This window comes from Bos javanicus, chromosome 21, assembly GCF_032452875.1.
Source record: "Bos javanicus breed banteng chromosome 21, ARS-OSU_banteng_1.0, whole genome shotgun sequence".
Taxonomy (NCBI): Eukaryota; Metazoa; Chordata; class Mammalia; order Artiodactyla; family Bovidae; genus Bos; species Bos javanicus.
Window position 1 is genome coordinate 67,462,031 of NC_083888.1, and position 27,159 is coordinate 67,489,189.

At 50.4% G+C, this 27,159-nt stretch overlaps 1 protein-coding gene across 2 annotated transcripts; it reads left to right on the forward strand.

Annotated features, from left to right (window-relative positions):
- Positions 1–176: 176 nt before the first annotated feature.
- LOC133234644 (cytochrome c oxidase assembly factor 8) lies at positions 177–26,864 on the forward strand. 2 transcript variants are annotated; one of them, XM_061395475.1, is made up of 5 exons: positions 177–319; positions 16,272–16,469; positions 17,167–17,230; positions 23,876–23,966; positions 26,536–26,864. In XM_061395475.1, the coding sequence occupies exons 1-5, from the start codon at positions 200–202 to the stop codon at positions 26,639–26,641; spliced, it is 579 nt and encodes a 192-aa protein (XP_061251459.1). In that variant the 5' UTR covers positions 177–199; the 3' UTR covers positions 26,642–26,864. The 2 variants fall into 2 exon arrangements, with proteins under 2 accessions (XP_061251459.1, XP_061251461.1); XM_061395477.1 differs by lacking the exon at positions 177–319 and adding an exon at positions 6,637–6,876.
- Positions 26,865–27,159: the final 295 nt, after the last annotated feature.

Consider the following 27,159-nt stretch of genomic DNA (forward strand, 5'->3'; position numbering starts at 1 on the left):
TGGCCGCCCAGCGCAGAAGCCGCCAAGAATGGCAGCTCCCGAGGAGCTGACGCGCCGTCAGTCCAACCCCTCAGCCTGTCAGACGCCGGGCGAGCGCACGGTCGCCCGCGCCGAGCCCTCCCGCGGACTTTGCGACGGTGCCGTAAGGTAGCGACGTCGCGACTCTGCCGTGCGACGCGAGAGTTGGCGGAGGGCGGCTATGGCGCCCCGGCGGCCCGCGAAGAGGCTCGTCACCGCTCTCTGCCGCGCCTTCTCGGGCCGTGGCTGTCAGCTCGCCCCCAAGCGCGGCGCCGAACGCAGGGATGCGGCGCCGAGCCGGGTGAGTGAGGTTCCTGGAGAGGCCGGGCCGCGCCCCCCAGGGACGCCTGTCGTAGCGTCCCCCGCGTCGGCGGAGCTCCCCAGGAGCGGGGTCGCTGAGCCGTCGCGAGCCGGGCGCCCGGCGGTCCGCCGCGCGGACACAGGCGGCGGGAGAGTGGGGCAGTCCCGAGCCTCTGAGGCTCCTGCGTCGCCGCCACCCTGGGGCTCTTGACAGAACTTCTCTCAAGTCGGGGCAGAGTCCGCTAGCAAGTTGATTTGTACCGTATTTCTTGTCGAGGATAACTAATCTCTATGGTTAAAGAGCTCTTGATATGCATAGTGTGTGTGCGCGCCAGCGCGTTTGACTTCGTTTAGATTATTAGTGCTTTTCTTCAAGTGGTGGCAAACTTTACTATCGTATTTCGTAGGACCATTCAACACGTTGAACGGTTCTAGTTTGGAAACGGTGTGTGCATATATGCCTGTTCCTGACCAAAGGTCCCCAAAGATGAATATCTGCAGCGGCAAGGACTGGCAAGCAGTTTTTAGAAGTTGCCCGGCTCTGGGGAAGAATGTTTTTGTTTGAGGGAACCCTAGACCTTCATTCCAGCTGTCATATGAAAATATGGACTAACGGCGTGGAATTGGCTGCAGATAGAAAGTTTAAACCAAGTTAAATCCAAATACTAACAGTTCATTTGCCAACAGGCTAAGGAGGGAGGCTGGAAAGCATCCTTTAAACCATCCTTGCTGCTGCTGCTGCTGCTGCTAAGTCGTTTCAGTCGTGTCCGACTCTGTGCGACCCCATAGACGGCAGCCCACCAGGCTCGCCGGTCCTTGGGATTCTCCAGGCAAGAACACTGGAGTGGTTTGCCATTTCCCTTCTCCAGTTCATGAAAGTGAAAAGTGAAAGTGAAGTCACTCAGTCGTGTCTGACTCCTAGCAACCCCATGGCCTGAGGTCCACCAGGTTCCATGGGATTTTCCAGGCAAGAGTGCCGGAGTGGGGTGCCATTGGATTAAAAAGAGCCTGTTAGTTCCAAAGCGTGCCTGCCTGTTAGCAGGGCAGCTGGTCACTGGGACCCCAAGCCTCTGGCTCAGTTCCCTGATTCAGTGGCCACAACCCCTCACTTCTATTCCTAGAACATAAAATGCACCCAGCATCCCACTCTTTGGACAGAGAGATACTCAACAGGTATCTGAAAATGCTCTGGGAGGGCAGACAGCTGCCCGCAGGGCGAGGACTTAGCCCAGCTTATTTTGTGAACAAGTGCTGGAAAAAAGAAGAGCGCCCAAACGGGTTTCTCCACTGGCTCCCAACCTTTTGTTAAAGTAGTCTTCCTGTGGGTCTGCTCCTAGAGATGCGCTCTGCCTTGCGTCCGGGTGGCAGCTGGTGCACACCTGTCAGACTGCTGCACCTGTGAAAGCGATGGTGCTGAAAGGGGAGCAGCTGACCCATGAGTCACACCTTCCCAGTTCTAGCCTTCTGACTTGTGTTTTTCTTGGGATGTGTTCCCCATTATGCGAGGTATTGGCTGGGACATTAAAGAACAGTTCCTTCCTCAGGGAAATGTGTAATTCCTGTGTGTTTGGCCTCATCTTTCTATGCTTCCTGAGCACACGGCCAGTTCTCTGGGTAATTCAGTTCCTGCAGCCCAGAGAGATTGTTGATTTTAAATATGAGGTCTTCTTAGAAGTCACACGCTGTAAATCTTTTTTTTTTTTTTAATCTAAAGAGATATATTTTAATCCTGTATTTCTACTTCATTCTATGTATTTTTTTTTATTCTTTGTTCTTCACTTGAGTTAAGGAGGTCTGCTTTTAGAACCTACACGATTTATTTACCTCTCTAATCTCTAGCTACCAGTTTGTTTGTTTGTTAATTGACTAATGTGTTTGACTGCATCCGGTCCTAGCGGCTTAGTTGCTCCATGGCCTGTGGGGTTTTAGTTCCCTGACTAGGGATTGAACCTGTGTTCCCTGCATTGCAAGGTGGATTCTTAGTCACTGGACCACCAGGGAAGTGCCTGGACTTTTTGTTTTGTTTTTAAATTGCGTTTCCTTATTGGCTGTGCCGCGTCTTGTTGCAGTGCGGGCTTTGCTCTAGTTGCAGCAAGCGGAGGATACTCTCTAGGTGGCAGGGCTGCTCATTGCCGAGGCTTCTCTTGATGCGGAGCGTGGCCTCCAGAGCACGGGCTCAATGGTTGTGGCCCACGGGTGTGGTTCCACGGCACGTGGGATCTTCCCAGATCAGGGATGGAACCCATCTTGCCTGCGTTGGCAGGAGGATTCTTGAGCACTGAGCCACCAGGAAAGCCCCAGACTACCAGCTTTTTAAAAATTATCATTATTATTATTTTTTGGCTGCACAGCACATCTTGTGAGATATCCGTTACCTGGACAGGGATTAAACCTGGGGCCTCAGTAGTGAAAACGTAGAGTCCTAACCATTGGACTGCCAGGGAATTCTCTGACTACCAGATTTTCGTAGAAAAACATTATAGAACTTAGTGTTAAGCACCACTTGTCCTTCCAAATCCAACTTAAGCTCAGTTGTCAGGTCACATGTTCTCTAGCTGTGTCATACTTGCTTATTCTTTATCTTTGTTGTCTGTATCATTGTTTTACACCTTTGCCTGCATGTTTGGAATCATCTGGAAGACTAAAAAGTACTGGGACCCTTCCCCGGAGAGTCTCATGTGGTTGGTCTGGGATGCAGCCTGGGCATCAGGATATTTACTTATTTTCCCCATTTCTCTAGTTGTTCCCCCCCCCAGTTTTGTTAAGATAGAGCATCAGGATTCTTTTTTAAATTTTAATTTGTTTTTTAATTGGAGGAGAATTGCTTTACAACGTTGTGTTGCTTTCTGCCAAACGACGTGAACCAGCCATAAGTATTCATACACTCCCTCCCCCCCGAGCCTCCCTCCCCTCTCCGTTTCCCACCCCTCTAGATTATCATGGAGCGCCAGGCTGGGCTCCCTTAAAACATCAGGATTCTTGGGTTCAAATCTAATAAGTTCACAAGTTAGAGAACCACGGCTACATGTTATATGCAGTAGTATTTGCTTATAGTCTGAATTTCATTGACATTTATACTTACAGTTAACATTTCTCAAGGATTTGCACGCACTGTTCTGAAAGCTTTGCATATTTTAATTAAACCTCACAATTCTGTTCAGTAGGTTCTTTGATCATCCCTATTTACAGATGAGATTGAATAATTCAGTTCAGTTCAGTTGTTCAGTCGTGTCTGACTCTTTGCGACCCCATGGACTGCAGCGTTGCAGGTCTCCCTGTCCATCACCAACTCCCGGAGTTTACTCAAACTCATGTCCATCAAGTTGGTGATGCCATCCAACCATCTCATCCTCTGTCGTCCCCTTCTCCTGCCTTCAATCTTTGCCAGCATCAGGGTCTTTTCAGATGAGTCAGTTCTTCACATCAGGTGGCCAAAGTATTGGAGTTTCAGCTTCAGCATGAAATTCATGTTCCAATGAATATTCAGGACTGATTTCTTTTAGGATGGACTGGTAGGATCTCCTTGCAATCCAAGAGACTCTTAAGAGTCTTCTCCAACACCAAAGTTCAAAAGCATCAATTCTTCGGCGCTCAGCTTTCTTTACAGTCCAACTCTCACCTTCATAGATGACTACTGGAAAAACCATAGCTTTGACTAGATGGACCTTTGTTGGCAAAGTAATGTCTCTGCTTTTTAATATGCTGTCTAGGTTGGTCACAGCTTTTCTTCCAAGGAGCAAGCATCTTTTAATTTCATGGGTGCAGTCACTATCTACAGTGATTTTGGAGCCCAAAAATAAAGTCTGTCACTGTTTCCACTGTTTCCCCATCTATTTGCCATGAAGTGATGGGACCAGATTCCATGATCTTAGTTTTCTGAATGTTGAGTTTTAAGCCGGATTTTTCACTCTCCTCTTTCACTTTCATCAAGAGGCTCTTTAGTTCTTCTTTGCTTTCTGCCATAAGTTTGGTGTCATCTGCATATCTGAGGTTATTGATATTTCTCCCGGCAGTTTTTATTCCAGCTTGTGCTTCATCCAGCCCAGCGTTTCTCATGATGTACTCTGCATATAAGTTAAATATCGAGTAATTACTTTTCAGTAATTACTTACTTTTACAGTAAGATTGAATAATTTTTTCAAGATCATAATGCTTGCACATAGGAATATGTATGTTTTAGTTCCTTTATTTAAAGGAAGATGAATTAAAATATTTCTTGTAGTAGTTTTTAGATGAACAAGAGCAAAGAAGCAGGTCCCCAGCAGAGAGAGGTATGCTTACCAATGACAGGGAGTGGGAACTGCCGACGTCACACTTTGTGATCCATTTTCATCAAGGAGACTGGTCTCCAGGACTTCCCTGGTGGTCCAGTGGTTAAGAATCTGCCTGCCAGTTCAGAGGATGTGGGTTCCATCCCTGGTTCAGGAGGACCCCAGATGCCGAGCCCGTGCCCAGAGCCCGTGCCCCGAAACTAGAGAGTGGCCTCCTCTTGCTGCAGCTGGAGAAAGCCCAGGTGTGGCAGCCAAGACCCAGTGCAGCCAAAAACAAAGCAGACGGAGCTCCAAACTTCCCAAGGTTAGATTTGGAGTAAACTTCATGGGAGGAAGGTGAAACTTGGGATACATGGGGAACTGGTGAGAAAGCAAGTCATTGACTATTAAGGTTAACGTGGATATTTCTAGTATTTAAAAGACTTTCAATAAATAGTTGGAAAACAAAGCTGAGGTGGGAGGACTTTCAAAACCACATAGTTTAACTCTCTTACCATGAAGGTGAGAAGATTGGGATCTGGAGAGGTAAAGTGACTTGCCTGGTATCACAGAGTCAGGACTGAAGCCAAGGCTGGCCTACTCTTACTCCAGGGTTCTAATGTTTCCAAATGCTTTTTCCTCACCTGTTGATATGATCATGTGAGTTCCCCTTGTTCTGTTAATGCAGAAAATTATGTTGATTTGTTGGGTTTCTCTTTTTTTTGTTACTAATGGGAAATTTAAAATGTGCAAAGATAGAAGAATATGCATCTTCTCTGGTGGCTCAGTGGTAAAGAATCTGCCTGCAGTGCAGGAGACCTGGTTTTGATCCCTGGTGAGAAGGGATCAGAGATCAGGGATCCCTTGAGAAGATCCCCTGGTGGAGGGCAACCCACTCTAGTATTCTGGCCTGGAGAATCCCATGGACGGAGGAGCCTGGCAGATGGCAGTCCATAGGGTTGCACAGAGTCGGACATGACTGAAGTGATTAAGCAGCAGCAGCAGCAGAATATGAAGAATTGCTCTGTATCCAGTACCTTGCTTCTGCAGTTATCCAGTCATGGCCGTTTATTTCATCCTTACCCCCATCCAGTCCCCACTTCCAGATAATTTTATGGCAAATAGCAGACATCATATTTCATTTGTAAGTACTTCAGTATATATCATTAAAAGATATGAATATATATAAAACTTAATACCATTGTCACACCTAAAACATTACAATAATTCCTAATCCCAGCAAATTTTGAATGTTCAAGTTTGTCTTAGAAATATCAGAAGTGTTTCCTTTTACAGTTTGCTTGTGTCAGGATCCAAATTAGGTCTACACACTATGATTGGTTAATATCCTTTTAGCTGTCTTTTAATCTGTAGGGTTTGCCTCTATGCCCTTCCATTAACAGTTTTTTTTAAAATTATTTATTTGGCTGCTCCAGGTCTTAGTTGCTGCATGTGAACTCCTAGTTGAGGCATGTGGGATGTAGTTCCCTGACCAGGGATTGAACCCGAGTCCCCTGCATTGGGAGCTCGGAGTCTCAGCCACTGGACCACCAGAGAGGTCCTCCCTTTCCTTTTTCCAAGCAGTTTATCTGAGGGGCTCAGGGGAGTGTGTCCTTTGGATTTTGCCGACTGCCTTCCCACGGTGTAATAAACTGTGTGTCTCTTTTAAAGAGACGTCTGTTCCAGAGCCCTGACTTCGTGCAGGTTTGACCTCTTTATTTTCAGAAGGCTACTACATCGGTGACTGATTTTCTGATATTAGACCCGCCTTGCGCCCCCAGCGTAAACCCAGCTTGGTTGCTGTGCGCTGGCTCTTCTGTGTACTGCTGAATTTGGAGTGCTGATTCGTCTAGCTTCCATCTGCAGTGGAAGGCTCCAACCCTCTAAAAGGTTTTCAGTTCCCACCCAGAGGAGTGAGGACTCCAGGCCAGGAAACACAGGAAGGCACACTGAATCTCGCCAGTGTGTGTTCCTTTCAGTATTGCCCGTTGATGTCCCCAGTGGCTGGCTGTGAAATACTAACTCCGAGAAGCTTTGTGTTGTGTGCAGGCACTTCTGGGAAGGAGGGCGCCCTGCTCCAAGTCCCGGCTTCTAGAAGGCGAGGTCCGGGGTAGGAGTGTGCTGGCCAAGCTCAGGAGCCTGCTGTGATGCAGAGGGGTGGAGAGCCAGGCTGCACCCGCAGAGCTGGACAAGGCGACGCCGGCGTGGGGCTGCTGGGCTTTGCAGTTTACGACTAGAGAAAAAGCTGGAAGGTTCACCTCCACCCCACCCCCCAGTCATGAGAGCGCAGTGTGACCAGTCAGAACAGGTGGGTCTGGCGGTTCTCGCACGCCTTCCCATGCACACCCCTGCCACCCCGAGCCTCAGGAAGCTGGGCATTGTGTGCTTTTGCTGTGAGAACCGTAAATTACGGTAATTATTCAAACCTCAAAGGGATTCTTTGTTTTTCTCCCCGAAGCTGCTCCGTCTCCTCCCTTTTAAATAGCAGTTCTTGGGGGAACAAAGACAAAATGGATGTTTATAGGGGAGAGCAGAGGAACTACTTCCACCATAATTGAAGATACGATCTCTCAAATTATAATGGAAAACTGAGAATGCTTGAAGGAGTCGGTTCACAGAGTTCACATATAAACTGTAAAGCAGTTTATCAGCAATAACTCAGAGATGCCTAGGGACGGTCACCGACATGCCCACACCTCTGTGACCTGCTTCATCACGTGTGGGCAGCTTGGGCTGGCTTCTTGAACATTTCTTCATAGGGAACCTGTTGGGACAGGTGGGGTACGGTTCTGCAAGGTAACTGTGAACCGTTAGGGTGGAACCTGCGCCCTGCCCGCCCCGCCACCCCCTGCGCCCCCGCCCCCGTCTGCCTGCCGCTGGCAGGGCTGGCTCCTCCCAGGGCTGCTCTGCAGCCTCCCCGGGCTGCTTGAGGGGGAAGGGAGCCCCCAGCCTGCGGGGGTAGTTCACAGCGCGGGGCCCAGGTCTGGCTCTGCCTCCGCTCACTGGGCCCCTTTGTGGGAATTGCCCTCAGTTTCTGAGAACACCTGAGTATCACAGATGCAAAAGCTGTGTGGGAAAAGTCCAGAAATACTTGCCTAAAAATAGTTTTGCTTTTTTTTTTTTTTAAAGGGCTTTTTTAAAAGGAAAGGAAAATGTAACCATATATTGTTCTTAGAATAACGAATAAACCATTAAAGATCTGCATTACAGTCCCGCCTGTGCTAAAAAGGATTCTTCAGACAGTCTCCTATCAAGTCGGTGTGTTTCGCCCCTGCTGGCGGGGCACATAGTCTCCGTCTGAGGGGCAGATGCGGATGCCGTTCTGCCTGTCGGGGGCCCTGTTCCTTCCACACACAAAGAACGAGTTCAGTGCCTTCATGGGGACTGGCTGGGCCTTCATGTGAAACTCTCCACTCTGGCTGTGCCTCTTTATGGCTCAGCTTTGCTTCCCAGTGACACCAAGAGAAGAACCAAACGAAAGAAAGAATGGTCACAGGTAAAGACGTCTTGAGTCTGCAAGAACAAATGAACGCAGAGTGAAACAGCCTTGCCGAGCTAGTCTGGTGTGGCGTGTGCACTGGCCGCGCGGAGGTGACGGCTTGTGCCTAGACGTGCCCCATCTCCCTCTGCCCCTCGCCAGCAGTGGTCAGCCTGGCTTTCCCCTCCCCGCAGCTCTGACCTGCCCACCAGCGCCTGGGCCGCCCCAGACCTCCACCTTGCCTAAGCTGTCCTCCAGAGCACACAGCCGGTCCACGCTTCTGCGTTTGCGCTGTGCAGCCTGGGAGTGCCCCGGAGAACCCGCAGTTGTGTAAGGAGCAGCCTGGTGGCGGCGGCTTCCGGCTGGCTCAGCTGCTCAGCGCCTGGGGCTCCTCACCGGGGACCGCCGGGCCTAGTTACATTGGTTGGATGTCTCTCCACCGGGCCTTTATACAAATCAGGCTTTTTGAAGGTGAAAGGGTTTCTCTGCGTTAAGCGTAGAGCAAAGGAACAGAAAAGATTTTTAGCAGCTGGGAAGAGCATCCCTCCACACGCACCTGTGCCTCCAGAGGATGCAGTTCCTGCCTCCGTGGGCTTGCTGTCCAGTGGGAGAGGGCTGTTTCCTCACCTCCCGGGGCCTCAGGACACACTAGGGATGCACCCCAGAACGGACCCTGAGGCCTGTGGAGGGCGGAGGTCCGAAGTCGGCCCTGTGATCATGAAAGGAAGTTCCGTTCGGAGCGGAGGAAGGATAGGTGGGCAGGCCTGGCTGCTAGACCCGGCTGAGGATTTTAGACTTCGTCCTGACGGGGGTGAGGGGGTCACTGAAGGATTTGAAAGGAAGGGCTGGCTCAGGTAGGGTGGGTGCTGCGGAGAGGTTGCTCTGGCTGCAGTCTGGAGAGTTGGTGGCTGTGGGGACCTGCAGCCTGGAGGTAGTTGGCGCTGCTCACGCTGCTGGCTGAACTCGGAGCTGGAGCTGTCTGCCTGTGCCCTGGGCCTGGAGCCACCGCCGCGGGAGGAAGTTGGTGCAGCTGCAACTGTTTCAGTCCCCACCGGGCCTGGTGTGAGGATGCCAGAGTTAAGTGTTGCTTGAGCCTGGATTTCATAAGCTTATTCCCTGAGCCACAAAGAAGGAGGCTTCTCCAAAGATAGCGTTTGACTCCATTTAACTTTCATCCACTTCAGGCTCTTACTGCTTCTGCAGCTGTGAGAAAAACTCATCTTAATAAAAATGTTTGCATCAATCATGAAATCAGCATGAAATGGGTAGAAGGTTTTAGTTCTAGCAGCTTCATTCTCCAAAAATCTGAAGATGATAAAAAAAAAAGTATCGGAGGTGTTAGAACCTGCTAAGATTTAATATTCATTGCTCAGAAATGAGGCTAATGGGACAGAATTATTCATTGTATTTTTATTTATTTATTTGGCCATGCCATGGGGCATGTGGGATCCTAGTTCCCCATCAGTGATTGAACCCGGGCCCCCTGCACTGGCAGCGTGGCGTCTTAGCCACTGAACCGCCAGGAACGTCTTAAGCTCCATTACTTCTGGGTCAATTTTGGTGAATTTTAGGCAGTATTCCACTTGTCATCAAATCTTTAATTTGTTACTCAATAATATCTTCTTTTCAGTGATTGAACATTTTCTGTCAATCTTTTTTCCCCATTCAAAAGCTATTTTTTTTAACCTAAAATGGCTGTCTGGGGAGGCCTTACAAATAGCTGTGAAAAGAAGAGAAGCGAAAAGCAAAGGAGAAAAGGAAAGATATAAACATCTGAATGCAGAATTCCAAAGAATAACAAGAAGAGATAAGAAAGCCTTCTTCAGCGATCAATGCAAAGAAATAGAGGAAAACAACAGAATGGGAAAGACTAGGGATATCTTCAAGAAAATCAGAGATACCAAAGGAACATCTCATGCAAAGATGAGCTCTATAAAGGACAGAAATGGTATGGACCTAACAGAAGCAGAAGATATTAAGAAGAGATGGCAAGAATACACAGAAGAACTGTACAAAAAAAGATCTTCACGACCCAGATAATCATGATGGTGTGATCACTGACCAAGAGCCAGACATCCTGGAATGTGAAGTCAAGTGGGCCTTAGAAAGCATCACTACGAACAAAGCTAGTGGAGGTGATGGAATTCCAGTTGAGCTATTCCAAATCCTGAAAGATGATGCTGTGAAAGTGCTGCACTCAATATGCCAGCAAATGTGGAAAACTCAGCAGTGGCCACAGGACTGGAAAAAGTCAGTTTTCACTCCAATCCCAAAGAAAGGCAATGCCAAAGAATGCTCAAACTACCGCACAATTGCACTCATCTCACACGCTAGTAAAGTAATGCTCAAAATTCTCCAAGCCAGGCTTCAGCAGTATGTGAACCGTGAACTTCCTGATGTTCAAGCTGGTTTTAGAAAAGGCAGAGGAACCAGAGATCAAATTGCCAACATCTGCTGGATCATGGAAAAAGCAAGAGAGTTCCAGAAAAACATCTATTTCTGCTTTATTGACTATGCCAAAGCCTTTGACTGTGTGGATCACAATAAACTGGAAAATTCTGAAAGAAATGGGAATACCAGACCACCTGATCTACCTCTTGAGAAATTTGTATGCAGGTCAGGAAGCAACAGTTAGAACTGGACATGGAACAACAGACTGGTTCCAATTAGGAAAAGGAGTTCGTCAAGGCTGTGTATTGTTACCCTGTTTATTTAACTTATATGCAGAGTACATCATGAGAAACGCTGGACTGGAAGAAACACAAACTGGAATCAAGATTGCCGGGAGAAATATCAATAACCTCAGATATGCAGATGACACCACCCTTATGGCAGAAAGTGAAGAGGAACTAAAAAGCCTCTTGATGAACGTGAAAGTGGATAGTGAAAAAGTTGGCTTAAAGCTCAACATTCAGAAAACGAAGATCATGGCATCCGGTCCCACCACTTCATGGGAAATAGATGGGGAAACAGTGGAAACATTGTCAGACTTTATTTTTCTGGGCTCCGAAATCACTGCAGGTGGTGACTGCAGCCATGAAATTAAAAGACGCTTACTCCTTGGAAGGAAAGTTATGACCAACCTAGATAGCATGTTCAAAAGCAGAGACATTACTTTGCCAACAAAGGTCCGTCTAGTCAAGGCTATGGTTTTTCCTGTGGTCATGTATGGATGTGAGAGTTGGACTGTGAAGAAGGCTGAGTGCTGAAGAATTGATGGTTTTGAACTGTGGTGTTGGAGAAGACTCTTGAGAGTCCCTTGGACTGCAAGGAGATCCAGCCAGTCCATTCTGAAGGAGATCAGCCCTGGGATTTCTTTGGAAGGAATGATGCTGAAGCTGAAACTCCCATACTTTGGTTATCTCATGCGAAGAGTTGACTCATTGGAAAAGCCTCTGATGCTGGGAGGGATTGAGGGCAGGAGGAGAAGGGGACGACAGAGGATGAGATGGCTGGATGGCATCACTGACTCGATGGACGTGAGTCTCAGTGAACTCCGGGAGTTGGTGATGGACAGGGAGACCTGGCGTGCTGCGATTCATGGGGTCGCAAAGAGTCAGACACGACTGAGCGACTGATCTGATCTGAATCTGTCAAGGGTCCTTAAAATTTTGAAAGTTTTTTTAAAAGATACTTTTCTAGAAAACTTTGAAGGTCTGAGGGAACCCAAATGCTTTTCGAGATTTCTTGCTCATTCACTTACTTTAGACTCAAAATAATCTTCTGAATAGTAAGCATTCAGATGCTGACCTGAACCTACCACAGGTTCTAATGAAACATTATGAACGCCAGCACCGTCCTAATGCTGTGTTCGCAGATGTGGGGAAGAGCTTTTCGCATGAGCAGGTGACCCTGGGTATTTCATAACTGGACCTGCTGAACCCTGGGGAGTGATGGCGGAGCAGATGTAACCTCCTGCAGCGTTCTCTGTGGTCTGAAGTGTTTGTGCTGAGTGACTGCACCAAGCCTTGTAACCCACTTCCGACCAAACCTGATGCTATCCTGGTCGTGTTTTAGCTCTTCCTGTTTTTGGGCTGCTTGGGAATTTAGACGATTTAGGAAGGTCATAGCTTCCGAGGCGAGTAGGATGCCGGCTGGTGGTGCTGTGTTTAGCTGTCTGCTTCAGTCAGTGCCAAGTTCTCAGGATGCTTGGTGTGGGTTGGTGGCGATTAGTGGAGGCCATGCAAGCGAAAACTGCCAGTGTTTCCTAAACAGTGACTTGGTTTCCTTTCTCAGTCTCCGCTTGGTGCTTTAGCTGTCGGGGTGAGTCTAGGGACCTAAGAGATGGTCAGGCCGCTCCGTGGACGGAAGGCTGAGCTCCCCTGGCCTCGCCCTTCTCCTGTGCTGCTCCTGCCAAGGGGGCCGTTGCAGGACACACGGCTGCCCTGGTGAGCTGCGCTAGTCTGTGAAAGTATTAGGTATTAAACCCACGTTTCTCAAGTTAAATGATCAGTAAGCTGCTTACCGATAGAAAAAAAGCTGCTTTATCTTCAATTTTACAAACCCTGCGTCTCTATCTTTAGTGAGTGGTGAAAGTGAAGGACTGAAATATCCTGAATAAAATGCCTGCTAAATGCAAAAGAACTGTTAGTCATGTTCAGTATACTAATTTTTTCTCCTTGTAAGTTTTACCACTCTTTTTATTGCCTGAGGTGTAGTTGATTTATTTTTTTAAAAGATGTGTTTTAATTTTTTTTTTTGGCTGAACTGCTTCGTTACTTCGCACAGGCTGTCTTTCGTTGCAGTGAGCGGCCTCTCCGCACTGCAGTGCCCGCTCCTCTTGTGAAGCTTGGCTCCAGCGTGCGGGCGCGGCAGTCGTGGCACCTGGGCTGAGCTGCCCCTCGGCATGTGGCGTCCTCCCAGACCAGGGGTGGAACCCGTGTCCCCTGCATGGGCAGGCGGGTGCTTAGCCAGGGGACCGTCAGGAAAGTGCCAAGAGATTTCCAAATTTACTGTTATTTTTCCCCATGAATTATGATTACATTGATTTTTGATCAGCAAGTGGAAAGCTAGTCTTTTGATTACTTAGCTGATTTTTTAAAATATCAGGTTTACTGAAGTCCAGTTCACATATAATAAAATTTACTACTGACAAACACATTGACCACAATTCAAGGTACTGATCACCTTCACCACCCCCAGAAAATCCCTTTGTGGTCACCCTCTTCCTCCACGCCAGCAGCTCTTTCTGGAGATGCTTCGGCGATAGACTCAGCAGCGCGCGGCCTCGGGTGCCTCCGAGAGCCGCCCGCGCTGCCTGTGGTGCCCTCTCGAGTGGCCTCTGCCCCACCACCGCGCTGCGCTGTGTCCCCCCCATCAGCGGAAAGGCATTGGGCCGTTTGCAGATTTTGGCAGTTATACGTAAAGCTGCTTTAAACGGTCACATCTAGGTTTAGCGTGAGCCTGTGCACTCGTGCGCCTTGGGTGAGCAACGTGGGAAGGGGCGGCTGGGTCGCACGTTAAGAGCTGTTTGCTTTTATAACCGGGGCGGGCTTCCCCGCAGTGCGGTGCTGTTGCCACAAGCAGTGCTGAGGAGCTTGATTGTTTACATTCTTCACAGCTCTTGTTTTGGCAGGGTTTATTTTTTAATAGCCATATTAATAGGTGTGGAGTGCTATCTCATTGTGGTGTTGATTTGCATTTCCCTATTGACTCATGACGAAGAAGGCAGTGGCACCCCACTCCAGTACTCTTCCTTGGAAAGTCCCATGGACGGAGGAGCCTGGTGGGCTGCAGGCCATGGGGTCGCTAAGAGTCAGACATGACTGAGCGACTTCCCTTTCACTTTTCACTTTCATGCATTGGAGAAGGAAATGGCAACCCACTCCAGTGTTCTTGCCTGGAGAATCCCAGGGACGGGGGAGCCTGGTGGGCTGCTGTCTATGGGGTCGTACCGAGTCGGACACGACTAAAGCGACTTAGCAGCAGTAGCAGAAGCATTGACTCATGATGTTGAGCATTTTTTTTTATATGCTTGTTTGCCATCTTTATATCTTCCTGGGAAGTTTTAAGATATTATGCCCTTTTTTAAATTGGGTTGTATGTTTTCTTATTATGGAGTTTTGAGACATCTTTGTATATTCTAGAAACAAGTCCTTTTACGGATTTGTGTGTATATTCTCCCAGCCTGTGGCTTGTCTTTTGATTTTCCTAATAGTATCTTTAGGAGAAGAGACGATTTTAATTTTGGTGAAAGTTATTTATTCCTTGTTTTGTGGATTGTGCTTTTGGTGTTGTATGTGAGAAATCTTTGCTTAATCTTAAGGGTGTAGAATTTTTACTGTGTTTTTGGAATTTTATGGATTACATTTTACATTTTAGGTCTTTGATCTGTCTTGTGTTAATTTTTGTGTATGGTATAAAGCACAGGTTGACACTTTTTTTTTTTTTTGGTCTGAGGATGTCAATTATTCCCGTACCATTGTTGAACATGTTTGGTATCATTGTTGTTCGGTCACTGAGTCACGTCTGACTCTTTGTGCCCTCATGGACTGCAGCATACCAGACTTCCCTGTCCATCACCATCTCCCAGAGTTTGCTCAAACTCATACCCATTGAGTCAGTGATGCCATCCAACCATCTTATCTTCTTTTGCCCCCTTCTCCTTCTGCCCTCAGTCTTTCCCAGCATCAGGGTCTTTTTCCAGTGAGTTGACTCTTCACATTAGATGGCTGAAGTATTATAGCTTCAGCATTAACCTAAAGGTTAGTTTCCTTTAGGATTGACTTGTTTGATCTCCTGGCAGTCCAAGGACTCGCAAGTCTTCTCCAGGACCACAGTTGGAAAGCATCAATTCTTCGGTGTTCAGCCTTGTTGATGGTCCAACTCTCATGTCCATACATGACTACTGGAAAAACCATAGCTTTAATTATACAGACCTTGTTGCCAAAGTGATGTCTCTGCTTTTTAATATGCTGTCTAGGTTTGTCACAGCTTTTCTTCCAAAGAGCAAGTATTTTTTAATTTCATAGCTATAGTCACTATGCCAAAGCCTTTGTGTGGATCACAACAAACTGTGGAAAATTCTTCAATAGATGGGAATACCAGACCACCTGACCTGCCTCCTGAGAAATCTGTGTGCAGGTCAAGAAGCAACAGTTAGAACTGTGCATGGAACAATAGACTTGTTCCAGATTGGGAAAGGAGTATGTCAAGGCTGTATATTGTCACTCTGCTTATTTAACTTATATGCAGAGTACATCATGCAAAATGCCGGGCTGAGTGAAGCACAAGCTGAAATCAAGATTGCCAGGAGAAATATCAATAACCTCAGATATGCAGGCGACACCACCTTATGGCAGAAAGTGAAGAACTAAAGAGCCTCTTGATGAAAGTGAAAGAGGAGAGTGAAAAACTGGCTGAAAACTCAACATTCAGAAAACGAAGATCATGGTGTCCCATCACTTCATGGGAAACAGATGGGGGAACAGTGGAAATGGTGAGAGATTTTATTTTCTTGGGCTCCAGAATCACTGCAGATGGTGACTGCAGCCATGAAATTAAAAGATGCTTACTCCTTGGAAGAAAAGCTGTGACCAACCTAGACAGCATATTAAAAAGCAGAGACATTACTTTGCCAACAAAGGTCCGTCTAGTTAAAGCTTTGGTTTTTCCAGTAGTCATGTATGGATGTGAGAGTTGGACTATAAAGAAAGCTGAACGCCGAAGAATTGATGCTTTTGGACTGTGATGTTGGAGAAAACTCTTGATTGAGAATCCCTTGGACTGCAAGGAGATCCAACCACTCAATCCTACAGGAAATCAGTCCTGAATATTCATTGGAAGGACTGATGCTGAAGCTGAAACTCCAATACTTTGGCTACCTGATGCGAAGAACTGACTCATTGGAAAAGACTGATGCTAGGAAAGGTTGAAGGCAGGAGGAGAAGGGGATGACAGAGGATGAGATGGTTGGATGGGATCACTGACACTATGGACATGAATTTTAGTAAGCTCCTGGAGTTGGTGATGGACAGACAGGGAAGCCTGGCGTGTTTTAGTCCATGGGGTCGCAAAGAGTCAGATGCAACTGAGCCACTGAACTGAACGGTTTGTGTTAATGCTGTTTATTATAGTTCTTTTAATTTGGATATCTCTGGCACATAGTCCTAAAAAGAGGAAGCTAACAAGGGTCTTTAATAAATCTGGACTGTTCGTTTTATAATATGTTATATAATACTAGAGATTCATTTAGTTGTATATTAACCTCACGCTTTTTGTTGAAGGTCTCAAGATTCTGCCCTCCAAGAAAATCTCGCCATGATTGGATAGGACCTCCGGATAAATATTCAAACCTTCGACCTATTCACTTTTATATCCCTGAAAATGAGTCACCGTTGGAACAAAAGCTAAGAGAACTGAGACAAGAAACACAAGAATGGAACCAACAGTTCTGGGCAGACCAGAATTTGACTTTTCATAAGGTATGTTTAGGTTTCAGGTCAGAATGAGCAATAATACAGTTGACCACTTGGGGGCGCTGGGTCTTTAGTATCTGCTCTGCCTTTTAGTTACTTGGCAGCTTCTCAGTCCCTCCCCTCCCTACATATAGGTGTGTATATCAGTTTAAAATCAGTATGTAACTGTAGAGAAGAAACATTGGTCCTTCAAAGACTCACAGGTCTTGAGGCTCTCCAGGAACTAAAGAGAGTGAGTAGCAGGGCCCGGGCTAGAGTTGCGGACACCCGTGTATACACGCCTGTGTGTGTGTTTATGGCAACAAGGGGGTCTGGGCTGCGCTGTCACTCTTCCTGAGAATTCGGAATTCTTAACAGCGCGCTCGTCAGTAAGCTCCGCGAGAAAGAAGTCTTAACTGCTCTAATCCAGAAGGAAGACTGAGGCGGTGTGTGTTTTACCCATTTGGGCAGGCTAAGTCAAACGGAGTGTATTTATCTTCTGTGGATTTCTAAAAAACAGTGTCTCCCTAGGTTTATTAAAGCTCTCATTTTTAAATCCTCTCAAGCACGGAACTTTTAACTAAGTTGAGATGTTTTAAAATGGGCTTTGAGATGGACTGCTTCTCAGGAAACCCACATCCAGACTTCTCCAGAGCGCTGAGAGCTTGTCCTAGCCAAGGAAAACAGAGGAAGAAAGGGAGCTCTGATAGCTGTCTTCTTTTAGGAAAAAGAAGAATTTGTTCGCTCAAGACTCAAAGCCAAAGGCCTGGATCTGAGAACTGCATCAGGTTAGTCTGTTCTTTTTCTGCTCTCCTCTGCTGGAGCAGCTGTGCGGGAAGGTGAAGAAGAAAGGCTGCTGCAGGCTTCCGTGGCAGACTGCAAGGGGCGCCGGTCGGACCGCTGGCCGAGGAACCAAGATCCCGCTTGTCTCTGCACAGCCAAGAAAGGAAGCCAGGGGCCTGGGGGGTGTTGAATGAAGCAGTGAAAGCTCAGGGGACGAGTCTGGTTCCGTGGGGCAGGCAAGTTCTCGGTGGGACGTGTGTCCGTCCTCCCCACATTCCCTCTTCTCCCTCTGGGCGAGGTCAGCCCTCTCATCATTCTGGGTCCTTCCAGTCGATGACCTCTTGCTGACCTTTGGACTTCCATCCCGAGGTCCCGTGGCTTCAGCAGCCTCTCTCTTTCCTGCCCTGGCCTCTCCCCCTCGATCCTTGACGGCAGTTCCTGGTCCCACCAGCCGTGAGCTGGAGGCCGCGGGGTCACCCTGGAAGCCTCTCCCCACCCTGTGGTCTGTCCCCCAGTTTGCCTCTGGCCGTTGCTCAGCACCATTGCTGCCCCCTGTCTGGGAAACCCGGCTGTAGTTCAGGCCCTCGGTAACTCTGCTCAGTGCAGGACCTTCCTGATTGGCTCCCTGGCCCCCCGTCTTGGAATCAGGGGTCTTCAAGCTTTCTGTAAAGAGCTGGATAGTAAATGGTTGAGTCTTTCCTGGCCATGAGGCTCTCTCCCTCAACTACTCAACCCTGCTGTTGGTCTGTGAAAGCAGCTGTGGAAAATACATAAATTAATGGGCATGAACTCGCCCCAATAAAGCTTTGTTTACAAGACCAGGTGTAGGCCAGGCTTGGCCTACAGGCTGTAGTGTAGCCCCTCATGCCTGAAATCCATTCTTTGCAGTAGCCAGACTCTTCTACAAAAACCAGCTTTGACAGCTGCCCCTCAGCTTGTTTAGGCATTTAGATTTCCTGTGGCGGCAGGACAGCCACGCCCCTCCATGTGATTGGAGCTGGCCCGGCCCCTGCCGGTCTCGCCCCTCCCCAGGCTGTGCCTGGTATGCTGGGCACAGGCTGCACTCGGCTCCCCTGCCTGCCCTGCTGGCCTTTCTTTGTGGATGGAGAGTCTCGTGCTCAAAATAACCTTTCGTCGTTTTCTCCAGCTGTTGATGTTAGACCTGAGTGACGTTTTATACTGGTGCTTAAGCAGATGTCTCCTGCTCAACATTCTGACGGGAAACCTGAAACCACCGGCCCTAAAGCCAGGTCTGTGTTGGGCTGGAGCACCGCCACTGCCTGCGCACTGCAGCCTTGCCGGTCTGCGTTAGGATCTGGGGCTGGGGAGGGTGGGGCAGCCCCCGTGCTGGGCTCGGCTGTGTGCCGTCTGCTGCACGGGCCCATCGGGGTCTAGGAGGGCAGGAGCCAGCCAGAGTGCGGTGTCCCGGCGGGTTTTGTTTGTTTGCTGGGCAATAAATATATTTTTAATTAATTTATTTGGTTGCCTCAGGATCGTCGCTGTGGCACGAGGGGTCTTCTGATCCTGTGCACAGGCTTCTCTTTGGCTGTGGTGTGTGAGCTTATTAGTTGCTCCTTGGCATGTGGGTCTTAGTTCCCAGACCAGGGGTCAGACCTGCATCCACTGCATTGGCAAGCGGGGTCTCAACCGCTGGCCGACCAGGGAGGTCCCCAGCGATACATATTTTAATCTTTGTTTTATTTTTTATGATGACAGTCTTCAAGTTTCTTTTTTATCTCACATTGCACACTCCCATTGACTCCCTCCCAGTGTGAGGCCAGGGCGGGGGCTCTCTTCCCAAAGCCTGGAACGACAGTCCCGATTCCAGGACTGCCCTGCCATCTGCATGTGTTTTCTGCAGTTTCCTGCAGTGGCTCCGTGAGTGGGTACTGTTAGTTACTGGTATTCTCCGGAAGGACTGGTGCTGAAGCTGGAGCTCCAGTGCTTTGGGCACCAGATGCAAAGAGCCAACTCATTGGGAAAGACCCTGATGCTGGGAAAGATTGAGGGCAGGGGGAGAAGGGGACGACAGAGGATGAGATGGTTGGACAGCATCACCAACTCCATGGACATGAGTTTGAGCAAACTGGGAGATGGTGAAGGGCAGGGGAGCCTGGTGTGCCGTGGTCCAAGGGGTCGCACAGAGTCGGACACGACTGACCGACTGAACAGCAACTACTGTTACTTTTACCATTTTGTGGAGGCGGTGCCTGGGGGCAAGCTGTTTGACCTCAGTCACACGGTGAGCGAGTGGAGGGGCCCAGGTGCTGTCCTGGAGAACGGGTCCCAGGCCACGGCCTCGAGCCCTCTCCCACAGACGGGGAAGTTGTTACTATTGTGGGTTCCTACTGACGTTGTGACTGAGTTTTGAAAGATGGGCCTTAATTAGATTTCAGACTAGTTTGTAAGAAAACAGGAAGGAATGTACTGAAGCAAGGGTTCAGGAGGGGAGCTGCCTGCTGTGTCAGCTGTTTAGACAGCTGCCAGCTTGCAGTGGGGGAAGCGCGGTGTATGTGAGGATAACAGCTGTGCCGCCCCCTTGGGCCAGAACCCGAGTGTGCGATGCCTGAGTGTAGGGGCCCACAGAACCCGGGGAAGAGGCGGTTTGTGTAATAAATGATGGTGGAGAAAGGAAGTGCTTTTAGTCCAAAAGGATCGGTGTAGATTCATGCTCCCTATAATTCGAATATATTCCAAATGTATCAGGTTAGTTGTTAAGAATCAGTTGTTCCTGGAGTAAAAAGTTAAGTACATCACTCCCAACTGTAGAAAGTCTAACAGGATAAAAGTGAGCCTCCATTATTGGAGTGGTGGTGAGTCCCTGCGCTCGCCAGTAAAGGCAGAGGATTCTAGAAGGTCAGAACCGACACTGTCTCGCTTGGGTAGCATTCACCGTGGTCTCTCCTTCTGGAAAGGAGAGTTTGCTCAGGAGACAGGGAAGTGCTCAGACCCGGTTGCAGGCTGCACTGGCCCAGGTCCCCCACTTCTCGTGGGCACTCCGCTCTGCCCCCTGCTTTGGCCTTCTCTTGCTGTGAACGGGCTTTCCCTCCCAAGTCCGAGGAAGTCGCCAGCCCGAGGCTCCTCCCAGGCCGCGTTCTGTCCAGTGAGCGCGGCAGCCCCTCACACGGTGCCCAGCAGGCCCGAGGGCCAGGCAGGCAGAGGGTCCCGCGTCCCGGAGACATGTTAGCAGTGGGCAGCAGGCTGGGGGCGTTTGTAGCAGAGATGGGGAGGCAGTCTGGACTCTCTGAAATGAAGCCGTAACAAATTCGTAGGAGTAACGGGCACCTACGGATGAAGAATGTAACTCCAAGAAAAAATTTGCTCAAATTCCATATTTTGCAATGTGTGTTAAACCAGCAGCCAGGCCTCATTTGACGCTTAACTGAACCCAAGGTGAAGATGTTTTCCCAGCTCCCTTCCAGAAGGATTCAGCTGCTTGAAGTACTCCTATGCCAGGAGGCAGGGAAATTATGGCCACAGAATATCTAAGAGTTTACCCTGAAGAAAGGGTTCTCCGTGTGCCACGCAGCATTATCTCTCAGAGCCAACAGTGGGGAGCGTCTGCGCCGTGCCCTGCTAAGTCGCTTTGGTCATGTCCGAGTCTTGCGACTGCAGCCCACCAGGCTCCTCTGTCCATGGGATTGTGCAGGCAAGAATCCACGAGAGTGGGTTGCTGTGCCCTCCTCCAAGGGATCTTCCTGACCCAGGGACTGAACCCACGTCTCCTGTGGCTCCCACATTGTAGGTGGATTCTTCACCACCTGAGCCAGCAGGGAAGCGTCTGATAATTCTAGATTAGATAAGGCCGTGGGGGCCCACTGGCTCTAGACGTTCGCTGGAATGTTCCTCAGCAGTAGAGAAAGACTGTTGACTTAATTTCAAGTGCAAAAAGCAGAATACCATGACTTCATCTCTGCCTGTCCCCAGATTGACGCTCGTTTGTCGGGCAGATGTGGGAGCACTCTCGCCCCTGGCTCCTTTCACTGCTGGCGTGTTTGTGCAGGTGTGGGGGGTGCCAGCAGAATGGAGTCACCCATCAGCTGGTGTCTATGAAGCGCCTGCTCAGCTCTCGGGGGACGTGTAATGAAGTAGATTGTCCCACCTCGGTCTTCATTTTACCAGTTCAGTGTCACGTTGCAGTGTTGACAGGCGTGGAATCCAAAACACTCAGCAGTTACGGCGCATCTGCTTTACACTGAGCGTCACCCGGGAACCTTTGGGCAGGACCCCAAACTCGACCAGTAGCTGAAGGTGGCACCCTGCCTGTCCTTAGCACCCTGGGGCTCCTGCTCCTCTGCCAGCAGCGGCAATGGGTGCACCCCTGTTTCCGGCCCGGCTTGCCTGCCTCATCGCCATGACTCAGTTTGTCTCAAAGCAGCCTTATGAGGTGTGCTCTGGTGATCTGGGTCCTGGAGACGGGAGACGCCAAAGGCCGGCCGTGGGCCAGTGAGGGTCAGAACCCCGTTCCAGGGAGCTGCCACCTGCTCTGCCCGAACGGCGCCGCCCTCCTCTCCGCTCCTCCCGTCCTGGCAGTGGCTGGGGACGCTGGAGGAGGGTGCCCACTCACCTCTCCTGGAGGACTGCCAGGGCCCCACCTCCTGAAGCTGCCAGCCCTGTGCTCCTGCCTTGCCTGCCCCTCCCTCGGGGCTCCCCACTCGCTGTCTGCAGACCCTCATTTGCTCTGCCTGGGCCTCTCCCCTTTCTCTGCCCTGTGGGATCCTCTTCATCCTTCAAGACCCAGCTTGATGGTCACCTTCCCTGGAGCCTTCAGCTTCCCTCTCCTCCTGGGTTGGCTGTTCCCCCTCTTTCCCTGGTTAGCATCCATCCATTGGTTGACTTCCAGTATTTGTCCAACACCTGCCACATCCAGGCTAGTCTGGGGACTGGTGGGGACAAGAGAGCCGTGGCCCCGCCTTTGTGGGGCTGGTTTCCTTGGGAGGGGGAGGGTGCCCCGTGCAGTGAATGCGCTCTGCACTCCCGGGTCGTTGACCCCTGGAGCAGAGGGAAGCCGGGAGGGCAGACGGAGTGGGCGTTTCCACAGGGGCCTGGGGGAAGCCTCTCCTGGGGGAGGCTGGGGGAGGAGCTTCTAGATGGAGGTTTTGAGGAGCAGCAGGGGCCTGAGTCAGAGGAGCAAGGACTTCACGCAGGCAGGGGGTGTCCAGGTGGCACGCGGGCCGCTCGTCAGGCTGGCGGGGACGTGGCCCCTGTCTCCTGTCTGGGGACGGCCATGATCGTGCTGTGTGCTCTGTGTTTGCCTGTGTGCTCTGTGTTTGCCTGTGTGCTCTGTGTGTGCCTGTGTGCTCTGCGTGTGCCTGTGTGCTCTGTGTGTGCCTGTGTGCTCTGTGTGTGCCTGTGTGCTCTGTGTGTGCCTGTGTGCTCTGTGTTTGCCTGTGTGCTGTGTGGGCACAGCGTTGGCCACGTCCCTCCTGTTTCTGTAAAGCTGTGCCTGGGGGTTGCCTTCCCGATTCTGTCTCTGTCTCCCCCAAATCCTGGTGGGCTGGAAGCGTCAGCGTCGCTCTGGAGATGGCGTCCGCTGGGGGCGGGTGGACTCACCCTCCGCGTGGGTGTGCGCTGCAGGACAGGAGCGTGGGCCTCCTAAGCCGGAGTGCCCCTCCCGCGCGGTCTCCTTCCTGCACCCAAGCCCCTGTCTGCTGGGCCGCCCCGTGTCACAGGAGCTCTACTGCGCGCCCCGGCAGGCTGTGGCCCCTGTGCTGCGTGGCCTTGCACGTCTGGTGAGCGTGTGGGGGGCAGGGGGATTCCTGAGAGTAGGCGCCACACTGGGCATCTCCTCCCGTGAGGTGACCAGAGTCTAATGATAGAGAAAGATAGTTTTTCCTCCCTAAGTCTTTTTTCAATCACTGAGGTATAATCCAGATACCATAGGACGCACACTCTGAAGCGTACAGCTCAGTAGTGTTAGTACTGACAAGACTGTACACCCATCACCACCGTCTGATCTCCGAGAAGAAAGTCTGTGCCCATTGGCCGTCGTTCCCAGCTGCCTCCTCCCACTAACCCCCGGCAGCCACCACTCTACTTCTGTCTCCATGGATTTATCTCTTCTGGACATTTCCAGATAAATGGCATCCTATACAGGCATCCCTTATTTGTACTTTGAAGATGCTGTGCTTTTTTTTTTTTTTTACAAATTAGATGTTTTATAGAGCAAGTCCATTGGCATAACTTTTCCAACAGCGTCATTTTGTGATTACGTTTTGTGTGTTAAGAGAGAATGCCACTGCACGCATAGTGGGCCGCAGCGTGGTGTAAACGTGCCTCTGACAGAAGGCTCGTTTGGCCACGTGTGTCTCGGTCGCAGCACCCAGGGGCCTCATTGCGGCACACAGACCTAGCTGTGGCTCAGGAGCTTAGCTGTTCCTCGGCTCGTGGACTCTTGGTTCCCCGACCAGGGACCGAGCCCTCACCCCCAGCACTGCAAGGCCAATTCTTAACCCCTGGACCACCGGGAAGTCCCTAGAATTGTTTTAATTTTATTTTCAAAGTGTTTATCCCACATGTATCAGAATACAGTTGATGTCTGTATATTGATGTGTATCCAGCAGCCCTGCTGAACTCACCCGTTATCTCCAATAGTTGTTTGTAGAACCTTCCCCTTGGGTCTAAACGTTTCAGTTGTATTTAACTTTCAGGTCAGAAAGCAACATTGAATGCAGAAGAAATGGCTGAGTTTTACAAGGAATTTTTAAGTAAAAATTTCCAGAAGCACATGTATTATAACAGGTGGGTGTCTACTTTTTTCCTGAAAATCTGAAAATCACATCCATGTTGGCAAGGATTGTTTTGCTACCTGAATTTAACATTCTTGTCTGTGTTAAAAGTAGACGTTGCTATCAGCTTGGTTTTTGTCCTTTTAAATAAAGTGGCCGGCTCACAGTTACTGCGTGGCTGCCCCTCGTGGCGTGCACCGCGTGCAGGCCGTGGGTTCTGCCCCGCTTTCACTGCCGGAGAGCGGAGCGCAGCCCGGGGCAGGGCAGCCGGAGGGGTCACGGCATCTCGTGTTTGAAAGTGGGGGGCTCGGAGCCCAGCGGGGCAGGGAGAGCAGCCCAGCAAGCAACACCAGGGGCTCCCGCAGGCCAGAGATGAAGCCGTTTCAGCCGTGCAAGGATGACGGCTGTTGACAGAGAAGGAGCAGTGGAGTCAGAAAGGGACCATTTTCCTGACGCAGTAATAGATCTGGGCACAATTGCCCGCGACTGCCGAAGGCACTGGGCAGCAAGGCTGACGGGGACTCCGCCGTGGCTGGGCCTGGCTGGCGGCGCCCGGTCTCCCGGGGCCTCTTCATGCCGTGAGGGGCGAGGCCGTGGCCTGTGTGCGAGGCTGTGAGACGCGGGGAGGCCCCCAGCAGCGCCTGTGAGGTCCTCAGCCGCGTGGGGGCTGCCCTCGGCCCGGCCCCTGGGTCTGACGCCAGCTTACGGGAAGGAGACGAAAGGGCGTGTGTGGAGAGGGCGGTTCACAGGCCGTGCCTCAGTGAGGGCTTGAGGACACAGCTTCCAGATCTGGAGGTGTACGAGACAGCTGTTGCGGTTTCAGCAAGTAACTAGGACTGAGAAAAGTGAACGAGAAGCGGGGGACTGTTACAGAGTAAGAGAGCCTTCATCCAGGCAAACCGCCTATACGGAGATGCCCCTTTCTGACAGAGGACACCCAGCCGTGGCTGTGCACGAGGTGGTGTTAATGCGCAGTGACTGTGATGCTAAGGTGTTGTTCACTGTATCAGACGGAGCAATGGTAGTGTGGCCCTGGGTGTTTAAGAAGCATTTGACGACGCACAGTAACACATGTTCCCAGGTAGGGTGACAGGATATGGTCTGAGATTTGCTCTGCATTCCTGGAGCAGTGACCATGCCAAATGGGCGGGTGGGGCAGGGCCTGGAGAGTGGGCTGATGGTCGAGGCTGGAGGAGCTCTTGAGTGGCGCTTGAACGGAAAGCCCGGTCCCGCAGCGCCCAGAGGCTGTTGTGGACGCTGTCCTGTGTCACCCTGAACTAGACGAACTGTTCAGTCAAGCCAGGTCTCCCTGGACCTTTGATTTCTGGCGTGAACATAGCAGGCTGGCGTCTTGCTTCCTCTCGGGCCAGCTCGGTGTGTTGCCTGCGGCCCTCCAAATAGAGAGAGGCGTAGAGAGCGGGTCGGGCAGCATTGGAGCCTGAGCGCCCCCTCCCATGGACTCACCTCCTCCTTCCCTGCTTTCTTTAAGGAAACAGGGAGAGCTCAGTCTGTCTTCTCCTCTGCACTTTATCCGTCGGGCTGTCTGTGCTGCAGTGGAATCTGGCTTTCCCTTAACAACATAGGAACTTTCGTCTCCATGGGATACCAGTTTTCTTTTTCCTAGAAGCCTTTGTTATTTATTCTGGGTGTTGCTTCCCATTTGTCACGTCACTTGTGGAGAGGGATTTCTGTCTGGTCCTGTGAAGGCTCCAGGAAGCTAGCATTTTCGCCTCTTGCCTTTAAGCCCTTGGGTCTCTGTGTCTTCCATGCTGAGACCCAGTCCTCTGAGTCCTCTGCGGGCTGGCAGTTCCACGTTCCCTCATTGGCTCATCTGGACGAAAAGCATTGGCCCTTGTTGCATTCTGCTTCCAAGGGCTCAGCACTGGGAGTCTGGAATGTGCGTCTTCCATTGTGGAAACCTGCCAAGTGCTGCCCATTCAGCTGCTGACAACGTGGTGAATTTGCAAGTTCCGACATGTTCTGTAGAGTAACTCACAGGCGAGTGTGCCTGTGACTGCCTGTGACTCCATCCTAGTATTTTATTTCAATGAGAAGCTTTAGAGACACAAGTTACCCAAAAGTCCAGATCACCTAGAAAAAGAAGATATGGAACTTGATGATGTTGGCATTTGCAACAAGCTAGTGTCTCAGGATGGAGTGCTTGTGGCGTGTGCGTGTTATGCAAATAAGGGGCCAGAGCCAGGAGGGTCCCCGCCGCTCCTACAGAGCCTCCAGTCCTGTTGCTAAGCGCTCACGCCCCCATCACTCTGTGCTGTGTTTCCTGGAGAATGCCATGGGGCTCTGGGGGCTTCAAGGCTTCTGAAGGCTCTTTTGGAGCTTCTAGCAAAAACAGAGGAGGGTTGCAGCCGCCTCCAGGAGTGGGAAAGGAGGCCACTGGGCACATCAGCCTGATGAAAGCCCAGGTGCAAGGAGAGCAGGCTCTTGTGGACAGTTGAGCTTTAGTGAGGACGGGAAAAGGCAGAGCTGGTGTGGCAGGGCGGAGGCGGAGGCAGTCCAGATGCCTGGCTGCTGGCCTCTGGTCCTGGGCGCGACTCACCTGCGCTCATCTTGTTCCCCTGTAGGGACTGGTACAAGCGTAATTTTGCCATCACCTTCTTCATGGGAAAAGTGGCCCTGGAGAGGATTTGGAACAAGCTGAGACCGAAACAAAAGAAGACCAGCAGTTAGGAGCCCACCCTCACCCATCCAGCCGGTTCCTCGTCTGAGGTTCCTCGAGAAGCAGCTGCCTCTGGGACTCGTTTCACAAGGGTGCTGAAGCCTGTGGGTGCAGGGCAGGCTGGAGAACACGGGTTCTGGTACGGACGCCGAGGCCCACGTGACTCTGTCCTGACTGCGAATTCCGCGCTGGCTCTCGGCCATTGATGTGATAGCAAATAAAACGCAAGCACTGTCTTCTGAGTTTTTGAATTACACCAGTTTGAAAGAGAGGGCTTCCCAGGTGGCTCAGTAGTAAAGGAATCCACCTCTAATGCAGGAGGTGCACGTTTGATCCCTGGGTTGGGAGGCTTTCCTGGCGAAGGAAATGGCAACCTGTTCTAGTATTTTTGCCTGGAGAATCCCATGGACAGAAGAGCCCCCCGGGCTATAGTCCATGGGGTCACAAAGAGTCAGACACGACTGAGCGCACACGCACAATTTGGAAGAGAGCGATATAAAAATATTATAAACTTTCACTGAAACGTTCG